This window comes from Cervus canadensis, chromosome 32 (genome assembly GCF_019320065.1).
Source record: "Cervus canadensis isolate Bull #8, Minnesota chromosome 32, ASM1932006v1, whole genome shotgun sequence".
NCBI lineage: Eukaryota > Metazoa > Chordata > Mammalia > Artiodactyla > Cervidae > Cervus > Cervus canadensis.
The window spans coordinates 6480104-6494389 of record NC_057417.1 but is presented as its reverse complement, the minus strand read 5'-3'; the positions used below and the strand labels follow the sequence as shown (position 1 = coordinate 6494389).

At 54.3% G+C, this 14286-nt stretch overlaps 1 protein-coding gene across 2 annotated transcripts in view; it reads right to left on the bottom strand.

Moving 5' to 3' along the window:
- Nucleotides 1-3262: 3262 nt before the first annotated feature.
- USP7 (ubiquitin specific peptidase 7) overlaps nt 3263-14286 on the bottom strand; it is a 53057-nt gene continuing 42033 nt past the window's right edge. For both annotated transcript variants that reach the window (XM_043455278.1, XM_043455279.1), the window contains exons 13-31: nt 14022-14178; nt 13169-13313; nt 12803-12933; nt 12025-12159; nt 11692-11793; nt 11427-11532; nt 10598-10690; nt 10441-10508; nt 10048-10148; nt 9014-9167; nt 8353-8420; nt 7833-7941; nt 7662-7739; nt 6632-6732; nt 5728-5827; nt 4986-5105; nt 4787-4858; nt 4568-4658; nt 3263-4239 (exon numbers count right to left, since the gene is read on the bottom strand). In XM_043455278.1, coding sequence (XP_043311213.1) covers nt 4133-4239; nt 4568-4658; nt 4787-4858; nt 4986-5105; nt 5728-5827; nt 6632-6732; nt 7662-7739; nt 7833-7941; nt 8353-8420; nt 9014-9167; nt 10048-10148; nt 10441-10508; nt 10598-10690; nt 11427-11532; nt 11692-11793; nt 12025-12159; nt 12803-12933; nt 13169-13313; nt 14022-14178 — 2038 coding nt within the window. In that variant the 3' untranslated portion in view covers nt 3263-4132. The remainder of the gene's footprint in view (nt 4240-4567; nt 4659-4786; nt 4859-4985; nt 5106-5727; nt 5828-6631; nt 6733-7661; nt 7740-7832; nt 7942-8352; nt 8421-9013; nt 9168-10047; nt 10149-10440; nt 10509-10597; nt 10691-11426; nt 11533-11691; nt 11794-12024; nt 12160-12802; nt 12934-13168; nt 13314-14021; nt 14179-14286) is intronic.

Below are 14286 nucleotides of genomic sequence, written 5' to 3'. Positions count from 1 at the left end.
CTGGGGCACGTGGGGGACGGCCATTCTCCCCCTGAGGCTTCCCCAGGCTCCTTCTTCATCTGAACTGACCTCCGGGGCCGGCCAGGAGGGGCCAGGGCTCGGGCTGGGGGAGGCGGAGGAGGTTGGTCCAGCCCCTCTTTCTCCCAAAACTCTCATCTTAAAGTGGGGTTCCTCTCCTTCCAGCAGGGAGGCCAGCACTCAGAAAGGGGTGGCAGTGAGTGTGGGTCTCAAGGCCGGTTCTGCACTCAGCAGGCCCTGCGTGCCCAGCCCGGGGGCTTCATTTACTCCCTGTCCCGGTCACTCGGGCGGCCAGATGTCTCCTTGCTGGCCCATGCTGTGCTCAGGGCTGACAGCCGTTATCAGGACCCTTGCTCTGGTTTTCCCCCCACAGACACCCCCACCCCAACACAGGGGCAGACTGAGGGGCCCAGGGTGGGAGGCACTGGGGACGCCTCCCACGGCTTCCTGCCAGAGGTGCCGCAGGGTCGGGAGAGCCAAGCGTGGCCGCGCTGCCATCCCGTGTATCCACCGCCTGCCCAGCGCGGGGTGGAACGAACCAGCCCGACAGCAGCCCCAACCCGCGCGGCGCTGGGTCTGAACGGGTGAGGGGCCGCCTCTCTGCCGTGGTGCGAGGCTCCACCGGGCTATGAGTGCAGGTTCCCTCCCACAGCATCTCATGAACTCTGCATGCGAGCTGACTCGCTTCAGTCGTGTCTGACTCTCTGTGACCCTATGGAGCCCGCCAGGCTCCTCTGTCCACAGGATTCTCCAGGCAAGGATACTGCAGTGGGCACATGTATCAAATTGGCTCCATCTTGCTGTGAACGGGGCTTCCCAGGTGGCACTAGTGGTAAAGAATCCATCTGCCAATGCAGGAGACCTGAGATGCGGGTTCAATCCCTGGGTGGGGAAGATCCCCTGGAGGAGGGCATGGCAACCCACTCCTGTTCTTGCCTGGAGAACCCCACGGACAGAGGCGCCTGGAGGGCTACAGTCCATAGTGTCAGAGTTGGACACAAATGAGAAACTTGGCACACACACACCATCCGGGATCCCTCCACTGATGGTGCCCGCCCGCCCCCCTCCAACCCCGGCGGGTCAGCGGCCTCTGAGAGCTCGGCTGAGAAGGGACCCTGCCTCCGAACATGCAGACACCACTCTGATCAGCCCGCTCCCCAACGTGCCCGGGACCTGGCTTCCCAGAGGGCACGAGGCGCTGGAGGACCTTGGGGAATCGGGCCTTTATTTCACTTGGTTCCTGCCCTGCCCATGGATGCCCCCATGGCTTCCTCTAATGAGGTCAAGAAAACTCACGCACTAATGAGGGCTTTATGTACTAACTCAAGACGGCTCGAGGGAACTCATCACTTTACCACCACACAAAGCGAGGACAATCTGGTCGGGACGCCTCAAGTCACATGTGGCCATTTACAACTAAACCAGGGACTTCCCTGGTGGTCCAGCGGTCAAGAAACCGCCTTGCAGTACCAGGGACTCCGGCTTGATCGTTCCCTGGTGGCTCAGTGGGTAAAATATCTGCCTGCAATGCAGAAAACCAAGGTTCGATCCCTGGGTCGGGAAGATTCCCTGGAGAATGAAATGTCAACCCACTCCAGCATTCTTGCCTGGAGAATCCCATGCACAGAGGAGCCTGGTGGGCTACCGTCCATGGGGTTGGAAGAGTTGGACACGACTTATTGACTAAACCACCACCACCACCGGGGAAATAAGCCTGCGCCACATTGAAAGATCCTGCGTGTCACAGCTAATACCTGACTCAGCCAAATAAATTAAAAAAAATCAGTGATGAAAACTCACTCTCTGCTACTTCAGCCACATGTCAGATACTCAGTGGACACCTGGGGTGCATGGCTTTCTTCCTGGGCAGGGACACGGAGCATCCCTCCCCCCGCCCCCCGACATCACTTAGGTCGTTCTATTGAGCAGTGAGTGAGTGGTCAGAACACCAAGGCCTAACCTGGCAGAAATGCCAGCACATGCTCAGTTGCTCAAGTCCTGTCTCTTTGCGACCTCATGGACTGTAGCCCACCACGTTCCTCTGTCCATAGAATTTTGCAGGCAAGCATCCTGGAGTAGGTTGCCGTTTCCTACTCCAAGAAATGCCAGTATCACCCACCCCACAACAGGGATCTATAGTTCAACCTTGACATTTGAAATGGATGTTTGCAAACAGTCTGCTCCTCTAACCAAGGAGACCCTTTCTCCCATGGGACAGCTTCTGGTAGCAACAGGAACCTCCAGCCTCTCGAGAACGTTACACTGTGGTTCTGGGGTCCCCAGGCGAGGGGTTATTTTCGGGTTCAGCCCCATCCCGGCAGCCCCCATTGGTTTTATGAACTTGGACTCAAGGCTGTGACGGGGAGGGAATGGAAGAGAATCGCATGAAGCATGTGCTGACTGCCCAAACTGTGAAATGGCCTTTGATATAAGCCTTTTAAGAACTTGGGAGTTTCAGTGACCCAAGCCTATAATCTATCGTTGGCCAAAACCTAAAAAAACAAAAAAACCCCAATACTTTAATAAACGTTCAAAGTTGGGCACCTGGGGAGTGACTTTCTGCAGGAAGACAGCGCTGTCTATGGTCACTATGGGGACCCAGGCAGGATGGCCCTGCTCTCCAGGTGGAGAGCAGCCTGCGGACACGCTGCGTCAGAGGGGGACGCAAGGCCACCTCCCCCAGACCACGCCTTCGGCCATTCCCGTATTATGGTCATCTTAATGTACTCGACTCCAGCCTGGAAAACCTTCATCTCTGAAGCTTCAACAGGAGAAGGCAAGAACCTCCAAAACCTTGCCATGGAGTGATAAAAGGTTCCCCGGGCCTACCTGCAAGGAGAGCTGATGGCTCCCTCAACTTCCACGTCAACTCACTGAATTATCATTTTTATAGAAAATTTTATTCAACATACAACATTTTCCAGCAAAAAGGCAATATACAGGAAGAGTTGGTGTACACTGCTGCTACAGAAACAAACAAAAAAAATACTGGAAAAGGATGAAAACTAAGTGTGATCTGCTGACTCTATTTTACTGCACTCAAAACTAGACACGCGGCTGGCGTCAGCTCCAAAGGAAACGGCCGGACTGAAAGAAAACCACACACGATGAACGTCGACATCAGCGGGGGCCACTCAGTCACCCGACAAAAGCCACCACCTCCTCCCCGTGGTCAATTGTACATGTCCATTCATTAAATATACAATCTCATTTTTCCTTTTTTTTTTTTTTGCTCTTTTTTTTAATTTAACTTTTTTTTTTTTTTTTTACTTTTTTTTATACAAAGTCAACAGCTTGCAAACACCAGTGGGCATACCCTCTTAGCTAAAAGGCCCTCCTTTCTTGGTTCCGTCTGTCCCATTTGAAGGAGACGAGTCTATTTATAATTTTTTCACCTGCTCGAATGAACTCTTGAGATCATTAGGTTTGCCCAGAGGCAGCATAGTACACCTTAATTGGATTTGAAGAGTGTTTTTTTTTTTTTTTTTTCAATTGAATAAAAAGACCCCAAAGTGTCTGGTCAAGCCTGTATTCGGTGCATCCGCTCTGCAAACGGGCTGTGGGACGCGGGGGCTGACGGAAGGGAGGCGAGTTTATTGGAAAGACCCAGGCAGCTGGGGAGACCCAGGAAGGGGCGACAGGACACCAGTGAAGGAAAGAGCGCTATTTATTAGGTTGTGAGTTTCTGTTTCGCCTTTACAGATGCACAAAAGGTCATTGAAAGTATAACTGAGGGAAAGACTTCAGACGAGCCTAACAGAAGACTTCCTAGCTGCGGGCTGGCGGCTGGGCCCCGGGGAGGGGGTCAGCCGCGCCCGCCCAGCGCCGCGCCCGCCGGCCGCTCCCCGACACGCTGACAGCGCCTGGCATCGTGGTCACCGTAAAATAACTCTCATTGGCATCCAAGCTTTATAAAAACACCTTCATTTTTCTCAAAAAGGGCAATCAATAGATACAGAGAAGCCAAACTGAACAGCCTCAACAAAATAAAATTAACACCAGCAGCAAATCCTCTTGCTGAAGACGTGGGGTGGTGCTCGTGCACCAGAGTTCTCGGCTGTTGGTAAGGGGCACACCCACCGCGGTCCGCCTCGCCCGCCCGCCGGGGAGGAAGTCAGTTATGGATTTTGATGGCCTTTTCAAGGTATGTGTAGCGACTCCTCTTCGGGGCTTTGTTGAAGTGGTCGAGCCCGAGCCACGGCCGAGGGTGAGACATGTTACCTGGTGGGGAGAGCAGATGGTCAGACCACGGAGCCAGCGCTCGGGCCCTGTGGTCAGGAGAGGCCGAGGGGCCTCCTGGGCAGCCGGGACCCCACACCCCACCAAGGTCACGGACCCCGCGTGGCACCGTCAAGAGCCCCCGCCACCCCTCTCGCCATCGTGTGATGCCCGCCAAGGTCACCGGAGGCAGGCTGCTCCCCCTCCCTGCTCCGCAGAGGACGAGAACGAGACTCACTCCGCAGCCAGGAATGGGAGGCCTGGTCCTCGAACCCGGGGCCACCTGCCTCCTGGACCCTGACGACCTGCGTCTCTGCGGGAGGGCTCTTACCAGGCTGAGGTTCAAAGTCTTTCAAGTTTACTTCATACTCATCTTCGTTTATGTACTGATGTCGGCCCATCATCACAATTGCAAATTTAAACTGACAGACAAAAACCGAAAACTCCGTTATTGCAAACAGTGGGGAAACTCACACCTCAGGCAAAAAAGCAGTCAGGACTTTAGCCTTCCACCCGACAAAAGACTCGCCGACATCCAAGAAGCATGTACCTTTTCAAACTCCTTTTCCTGGATGTCCAGCAGACTCTGAATCCGCTTCATCACTTCTCTGAAATGCTCGCCCTGCGGATGACAAAGGGTGCGCGTGCTCACACGGCTCATGCCCGCCTGCGCGGCCGCCCGGGCTGAAGTCCCTGGCTGAGTGGGGCTGACCCGGAGCACCCGGCTGGCCAGCAGAAGGACGCCTCACCTGGTGTATCCTCAGCAAGAACGGGATCCCGAACGTCCCAAACACCTCCTTGTGGAAATGAGCCACCGTGATGAGCATCTCGTTCTCCTTGTCGATGTCTACCTGGTCCAAAGGTATTTCCTGGGGACGTACGGAGTGGACAGATGTTCAGTTAAGGCCAACACAGCACTGCACGTTTTAATTCCGAACCCCTGACTTGCTCTTCCAGCAAGGAAGTGAGGGCAGATTTTATGCCACAAGGTCACGTTAGGGGCTTGTGAGAATGAGGAGGATTTAAAGTCAGAAGAAAGACCTCAACCTCAAAGAAAATGCCAGGTTTTAAGAGACCAAACGATGAACTCCAGCTACTGCGGCAATCTAAGCCACTTTACAATTAACAGGGCCCAGGTTTCTGACTAGACGCGCTTGGTGATCCCCCTCTGAAATCAATTTCTAAGGGTGAACAAGAGAGGCATTGGGAGTCGGGGAGGCGGGCCCCTGGGGGCAGATGGCCAGCAGTGACCACTGTCCAACAACATGAATGCATTCCTGTCACCAAATGAAGGGGACACTTCAAACAGTAGCTTTTGGGGCAAGTCTACTGTGCCAACATTTACATTTTCAAAACCTGAAGAATTAACCCCAGGGATGGCAGCACGTTCTGGGAGTCACTGTGCTACCTGAACAAGCTGCGGCCCCCACCTCCCGTCAGGTCACAGCAACCCCGACTCCCCAACCCCCGCCCCAGTCAGAGGACACGCACCTCTATTCGAAACGTTCGACTCGTTGCAGGAGATAAACATTCTAATAGTTCATCTTCTTGATGCACACCAATAATTTTGTAGCTTACAATTTCTAGCAGCCTGTGCAAAGCAAAGAAGAAAATAAACTATACAAACTCACGGGGAAAAAACCAACAAATGGTTTTCTACAAAGGTTTTATTACAAATTATGCAGATCTCCTTGTCCTTATGAAGATCTGAAGTGGCAAAAGCAGGTATCCGTGGGGAGCAGACAGAACACTGGCCGGGGGGTCCCTCGGAAAGCGTGGTAAGGACAGTCTGAAGCGGGCCCTTGGGTCAGGGCCAGGGCCAGGGCCGGGAGGGGCCTGTGCAGACCTTTCCCGCAATGGTTCCAGACTAAGCAGGGTTTGTGACATTCTTCTCACTCATTAGATAATAAAGGCCTCATTCTTCCATTAATTTTGCAAAGAAAACATTGTGGGGACCAACAGCCTGAAGGACTATTTCATCCTCCATGCTGCCCGGAAGACAAGGTGGTAAGAACAGCACCCAACTCTCGGAAATAAAAACTGATCATCAAATCTGGTCTTCTTCCCTCGGCCCAAACACAAGACAAACGGAGGAGGAGCGACCCGATTTCTCAGACACAAGCGAAGCCCGAGTTTTCCCGTTTCAGCTGATCTTTCTGCTTGAGGTCACTCTTCCTCTGCTTGGCTTTTTCTGCCTGAATCTCCCTTTGCATTGCTGCTAATTAGTGTCAAGAGTCGGGGAGGGAAGACGGGCGAAAAGCTGTGAAATATTTTAAAAAACTGCTGCCAAGGACAGACAGCAAAGCTGAGGGAGGGGAGTGGTGGGGTGGCGGGTGGGTAGCGACAGTGGGATTGGGCTGGGGCCACCCCACCTCCACCTTCGGGAAATACTCGCCTAAGTTTCCCTGATGCCTTCTCGCCGAGCTCGACAGCCTTTTTACATTCCTCTAACAGGTCCCGGACACACCCGTGCTTGTCTGGATATAGTGTTATTTCCTAAGAAATGACAAGATCACGGCTTTAGGGGAACCATAACACAAGCGGGGCCTGTGCACTCAGCGCCGGCACCTCCCCACCGACCTTCCCGCAGACCGTCTGCCCAGCCTGGACCCGCCCCGCACTGCCGTGCGTCCATCAGAGGCCATGCTGAGGCAAAAAGCTCGTGGTTCCCAGAACAGCTCCTCAGGAATCTCTCCCCTGGAATGGTCACTAAGAGCCTGTCCAGTTCTCAACACTGAGACAGAGGACAAGGCCCAGGGAGGACGTTGTCTCCTCCACCCGGCCGCAGCGCACGGGTGACAACTCTGATGGAGTGTGGTCCAGGCTCCTCTCCACCCAGTGGGGACAGAGAAGTGGATGGCTAGGGGTCTGACCTTCCAGAAGGGCCACCTACCACGGGGCGGGGCGCCGGCGAGGTGCCAGAGGAGAGGCCGCCGGCCCCAAGGCCGAGCATCCGGGCCCCCGACGGTGACCACAGTGCCCAACACCGGCACACCGTCACTCTGCTGCAGCCCCGGGGTGGGGAGGGCAGAGCTCACCCCAGCTCCCATCCAGTTCTCAGACTCTGGGGCAGGGGCTCTAACACACGCTGCGGCTTATGATCTTTCTTTAGCTGTTTTAGTTTTCAAGGGCTTGTTCAGCCGCTTCAGTCCTGTCCAACTCTCTGTGACCCCACGGACTGTAACCCACCAGGCTTCTCTGTCCATGGGATCTCCAGGCAAGAAGACTGGAGTGGGTTGCCATTCCCTTCTCCAGGGTATCTTCCCAACCCAGGGATCGAAACCCACGTCTCCTGCTCTGCAGGCAGATTCTTTTCCTGCTGAGCCACCAGGGAAGCCCTTTGACCCTGTTACCAGGAGTTTTTCAAGGCCTGAGAAACAATAAGCCACAATAAAAATAAAATCTCATACCATGAAAATACCTACCTCTTCCCTAAACTGGCTGTTTAACCATATACACTTAAAACTTCGCCTGTTCTCAAAGTCTGTGATTTTCATCTTAAGCTGTTAAAAAAAGAGAAAGGCATTTTAGACCTGTCCCAACAGAAACTCAAGTCTTCTCTTTATGACCCACGGTACGTTAACTTGGGCTCATACCTGCTGATAGTACAGTTTCTTAGGTTGTCTAGGCTTGAAGAACTGTAGCAGATCTCTTAAAGTACCTTCATAATTATGTCTAAGAGGATTACCTGGGCCATCCCTGTAACTACACAAGAAAGCAGTACATCAATACAAGGCTTGTTTATTTGCCTAAAACAAACACCCGTGAGTGAGCACCAAAGCAAACCTCTGCCCTGCCCCCTCGCCCTGACATGTGACCCCCAGCCCCGAGTCCTGTCCCTGAGCCTGTCACTCATGAATGTCTCTGCACGGTACATGGAGGCCCGGCTGGGACGGACCCAGCCGGACACACGGGAGGGGAGGCGTGTGGTCTCTAGAGTAAGGCAGGCTTTAGACGAGGCTGCCAGCTATTCTGAGCTTGCAGCAGCATGGTCTGAAACCAGGCAAGGCGAGGCGGCCGGCGGTGGGCCACGTCAGTCGGGGGCTCCGACTAACAGACGCGCCACGGAGAGCACGCGGCCAAGACCCGGCGGCGGCGTCTGCGCGTGCGGCTCACCCTTGAGACTTGAAGAACTGCAGCAGCATCGGGTCGGTGTTGAGCCTCTGAGCGACCGTCTTGGCTACCTGGGGGGAGCAGAGAGTGGGGCTTCCATCCGCGGAGCAGACTGAGCCCGGCCCATGCACTTGGCGCTGACTAACTGTTCAACGTCCTTAAGCAACAGGGCACAAGCTGCCGGAAGTTAAATGCCCCAGAAACTCACTATTAACAGGAGTAAACTAGACTTCTTAGTATGTCTCCATGGGAACAGCATATCTGAAGAAGAAAGCCTTTAAAAGTACTTTTCACTTTTAATGGGGAGGTCTATAGATTTGTTTTCTTTAAACTATTATTTTAATAGCTCACACTTGGCGTATTATAACTGAAGCAAAGTTGTTGTTAAAATTGTGATCTCTGAAAACACCTTATGCCGGGGGTACAGAGGATCTGGAGGAGGCCGTGGCCGTGGCTGGGGGCGGGGGAGTCAGGGGGAAACTGCTCCCGGTCCCCGGCACCTTCAGCACCAGCCAGCTGGGAGCAGGAGCTTCCTCAGACGGCGGACGGTAGCCCCTCCCCCAGAACCACATCCACCACACAGCCTCACTGGCAAGAGAGTTTTAACTTAAGAACCTGGTCTTCCTGGTGTGGAATCTGAAGGGAAGAGTGTTTGATCCAATACCTGGAAATAATTCATCCTATTTGACAGTGTCACCACGAATCCAGGATCGTTGGGGATCGTTTTATCACAGAAAATCACATCGACACGGTGGTAGAGGTCCCGGAAGTATTCCTTTGCAGTGGGCAATTCACTATTATCATTTTCGGGGTCATCCCTGGGGAAGGGGAGAAACACAGACGATCGAAGTCCAGCCCGAGGTTCACTGCTCATTTGTTTTAAAAAGGCATCGTCTCCCACACCACAGCGGCACCGAGCGCTGCGGATCTGAACTCAGGCCAGCGTTTCCCGAAGCTGGGAGCCTGCCTGGCCACCAGGAAAAAGGGACCGCGGACAGAAGGTGTGCCCTGAGCAGCACAGGGCAGCCGCTTTCCGCTCCTGATCTCACTCCCAAGACAGAACGGTGCCCTCTGGACAAGGGAGAGGACTCAGGGCGCACGCTGGGGCCCACCCTGCCAGGTGTGTAGGGTCTCCTCCCTGACCAGGGCTTGGTGGGCTGGCACTTTCCTTCAAAGGGAGCGGGTCACCACTAAACCTACAATCCTCACTGCCTGGCCCTTAAGGAGAAGTCTGCTGCCCCACTCTTCCCCCGTGTTTGGCGGCCTCCCCGTGGCCAGGGTCCAGGACTGTCCCACCCCACCAGAAGGCCTCAGGAGCCCGGCCGTGTCACCAGGCTGCCTTCAGACCGCACACCTGCTGGGTCTCATGCAGACAGACCCAAGTGATTACCCGAGTAGGTGCAGGCTACGGAATTTGATGTTTTCAGGAAAAGACAACACTTTTGCTATTCCATAAAGGCCTCTGTCCCCCTGCAAATAGTTATCATGCTCACTGTCACCATCTTTAGAAACTAAAAGCATCCAGTGAGGAAAAAGCTCACCACCCCTGACTCCCAAACTCAAGAAGAGGCCAGCTGTGGTCAACACGCTGCCAACATCAAGCAAAACGTGACTCGGGGTCTAGAGGTGATCTGTTTTCTGGTTCCAGGACTTCGGATCTTTGTGCAAGGAGAGAAAAACCCTTCAAGGGGTACGTACTTCTGAAACACTATAATGTCACCATCCATTAGCTCATCGAGGGCTTTGTCAAGAGACACATCATAGTCCTGAATTCTCTCTGTTAAATTCGGTTTAACTTCCTGCAGTGAAAGAAACGGTACGGTTATAACGCAACACCTGTCCAATGTTTAATATGGCCACACACTGTATGTCCTTTCTCTACACCCAATTCCATTAGCTCTACATTTTTAATAATAATCATCATGGACCCCACAGAAGGGAAAGTCAGATGAGGACAGAGAATCCTGACTTGACACCACCCCACTTGGCTGTGGTCTTCACAATGCAAATTCAGGGGGAGCCACACAGACAGGAGCCGTCCTTCCCAAACCAACACCGACGTGAGGATTACAGAAAAATAAGGATCCAAACCTCATAGAGGATAAGGCTAGTATCCTGGATAAATCCTGCTCTGTCACACATAACCGGGAGCAAGTCACCTGGGTTCAAGAAAAATGAAGAATCCAAGGCTGCGACATGTGGCGACTTGAGCAAAACCCGCTCAGAAGGCGACCGCAGCCGGACTTACGTATTTTACAGGATATTGGTGTGTAGATATGCCCACAGTAATTCAAGCTCCGTGTTTTGGGATCGTACATCTTCAAAAATAACATCACATCATCTGCAAGGTTAACAAACAGGCTTTGCTGGGATCTTCCAGTCAGTGCAATGCTAACAAACATCCGCAGTCAGCTTTAGTGACAACCAAAGCGACAGCGTGTAGCACTGACAGTTACTGTGCGCCAGGAGGGTTCTTAGGGCTGAGCCCAGGACTGTAGCGTCATTTCAAACATCAAACCCGCGGAAGCGCTGCATCTGAAGCAGCGAAGACGAGAGTAAGTGCAGAGAACGTAGGAAACCTAGTTTCGAGACCAGATACTCACTAGCTACCAGGGGATACCTGCTCAGGGCTGTGTCTGCGTTTTTGCCAGACAAGTGACCACCTGAAGCAATACAGAAGAGCATGCTCAGACCCACCTGTCTGCAAATAAAGCTGTGCTGCAGCGGGGTTCCCGTGCCCAACCTCTGAGGCCACCTGGCCGCTTCAGTGGCAGGCAGAGGGTCACGGCCCACAAAGAGCCAAGTATTCACTGCTGGCCCTTGACAGCGACCCTGCTCCATCCCGTCTGTCACGTGCATAGCAGGGAACACGACCCACAGCACACGGCTGCCACCTTCTCCTCACCCGCCAGCTACAGCCCAGGCTCACCTGACCTGACCACAGAGATGTTAGCCAGCATTCTGGGGACCAGTGAGATTTCTCTGCGAGAAAACGCTTAGCCCTGTGTTTTGAACAATGGTCCAGAACTCCTAATTCCACCCCTGGAGGTGCCAGGCTGGGCGAGGGGGGCACTTACGATCTTTATCAAACTTGGGTAGCGTGGCTCCACTAGCAGCTAGCTCCGGATCAACTGTTTCCAGGAATATCGTCCAGGGGTTTTCATTATCACTGAGTTCAATCATCTATTAACAAGAGAGAGGCCGGGTTTAGGAGACTTAAATGGCTGAGGGTGAGAGACTCGAGTAACTGACAAGTCCAACCCCATGCCACTGGACCACAGGCGACACGGCAGGGCACGCGGCGGGCACTGCGCACGCCCAGCCCGGCCCGGCCGCGCTCACCGTCTTGCTGCCGTCGGCCTCGTTGTCCAGCATGGCCGGCCGCTTGGTGCCGTTGCTCCTCGCCTGCATGGGCCACAACCGAATCTGATCTTGCGGGAAGCCCTGGAAGTATTCACAGTTCAATTAATCGAAGCACAATCACTTTGTGGTTCAATTTGGGATCAAGGTGACGGTTCTGTGATTAGAAGGGGGAGTGATGCTGACCCCTCTCCCCGCGGGTGTGGGCGGCGGTGCGCAGGCGGCAGGGAGCCGCTGAGGGCAGGAGCGGAAGGGAAGGGGCCCGGCAGCACCCGGCGCACGCCGGGGGTGGAGGAGGGAGAGGACCGCGCTCACCATGGTCTGAGACAGGTTCTGGACAAACTCCGAAAGCGAGGAGTTTTTCAGCACTTTGAACACAGTGTATCTCACTTTTTCTTCGTCATACATATCATTCCCTTGGTGGCCACAAAACTGGTCCTCTGCGACGATCTGCCAAGAGGTGTGGGAACACAGGGCAGGGTTTACACCCAAAAGGCAGAACAGAACCAGGCCACGCAGACAGAAGCCAAGGTTCCAACGCTAAGAGCAAGAGTGACTCGTCCTTTGCCTTCTTCAGACGACCCACGCAGAGAAACCCCCAGTGACCAAGCATGAAATCAGATATTCATTTATTTAGGAAAGACCAAACCCTATACTTCCAATGCAGCCATTCTAAACTCATCCACAAGCTTCAACTGCAAGCTTGCCTGGGTGAGAGAATTCCCAATTATAGAGCCAGATGCACAGGTACCTTTCGACTTGATACAACTTCCCGTTTTCTAATGGCAACTAAATCAGGAACCAAAATCAGCCCTCGCCCTCCCCTGACAGCACTCTCCTGGCCTGGCCCTCATCCAGGCCCCACTCACCCACTGTTCTCCAGTCCCCTGCCCGTTTCATGAACGCTCGCACACGGCTGCCCTCTCTGGCAGCTTGAGTACCTCTCCCATCTAAGCTGCCCCCCGAACTGGAAAGAATACTCCCAACGGTCAGGGGACTGGCCCGAGCGTCCCCTCGGCTGCGTGCTCACGGGGCACCGTGCTCAGGAGGGAGCCCCAGGTCCGCGGAGCGGCCGTGCCGGCGGGAGGCTGACCTGCACTTGCATGTAGAGATGGGCCTCCTGCCGCTCCTTCCGCTTCTGCGCCTCAATCCTCTTCTCCTCCTGCAATCGTTCCACCAACTGCTGAGGGATGTCCTGGTCGGTGACAGCTTGTAAAACCTCACCTGGGGGACAAAGGCACCTGCCTTCACCTCTGGGCGTTAGGCCGGCAAACAAAGCCATCCTTCAGGGTAATGCCGCTCGCCCCCCTCGGTCCACATGCAGACCCACGGGCACGCCGGCTGCTCCCAGGGCATGCCGGGAGGGAGGCGGGGCAAGCCGCAGTCTGGACGGGCGGCCGCAGCTCGGGCGCGGCCGGGAGGGGAGCGGCCCAGTGAGGGCGGGCGCCCGCGCACTCACTGAGCTTGGACTCGCGGATGTAGACCAGCATGTAGGCGTTGGTGCAGTGCCGCACGGACAGGTCGTCGTCGTGGCCCCCGTAGTTGTGCTCGATGGCTTCCTCCTTCGTGCACCGGGACACCACGTCATCGTCAAACTTACACCACTGTGACGGGAACGACAGGGGTAAGGCGCACGGAGGAGGAGGCAGCGTTTCCCTGAAACCTCCTCTGCCGCGGGCGACCCACGGAATCCTGCCAGCGCTCTCGCCTTCCTCGTCCCAAACTCTGGGGGAACTGCCGACATCCAGCCACAGGCAGTTCTTACAAGGCGCTCAGATACCAGCCCGGCTTCAGCTCAGGCTCCATCTCAGTCCACCGGGCAATAATGCCTACGCTGCAGGTTCTGCACCTGGCCATGGGGGCCCCTCCATCAAATCCCCTCCTGTGTGAACTAGCAGGGCTCGACCTGCTCTGTTCCTCGCTGGGCCTGGACACAGACCCCCAGACCCTCATCTGCTCCGCCTGATGAAGGTCACGTGATGGGATCCACTTGAACGAGGCAAAGCCAGAGCATTCATTATGCATGGCACTTGCGGGAACAGGCATCGGTCGCAGCCCCACCCTCGAGGGCCACAGATGATAACGGTCAGACAGAAAGGGATCCTGTCTGGTCCAACGTCCAATACTAAGATGTATATAAAAAGGACAATCACAACTTAAATCCACTTGAAAGTATCAGCAGTTAACACAGATCAGAACGTGCAGACACGTCAGAGGCCAAGGAGGAGTCCTTGGCCGCCAAGGCCAAGTCTGAAGCATCACTGAATTCCCACACAGCCTCCTGACCACCGGACCCCCTGACCCATACTTACTTTGCCATCCCCTTTGGGGTTGAGATAAACCACATAATGTCCACCATGATTATCTCCACTATGAACCAGGACAGCATGAAGAATGTAATTTGCAGGGTCTTTAGGATCAGTTTTTTGCAAAAATTCATCAAGTGGTAACTGTTCAGGAAATTCAAACCTATTTAAAAACAAAACAAAACATTTAACGAGAAATCTAGGTTTCACTTCTGGTGAGACACTTCACCTTAGGGTTTTATTTGCTACCAGGCCCTCTTAATTCCCTAGC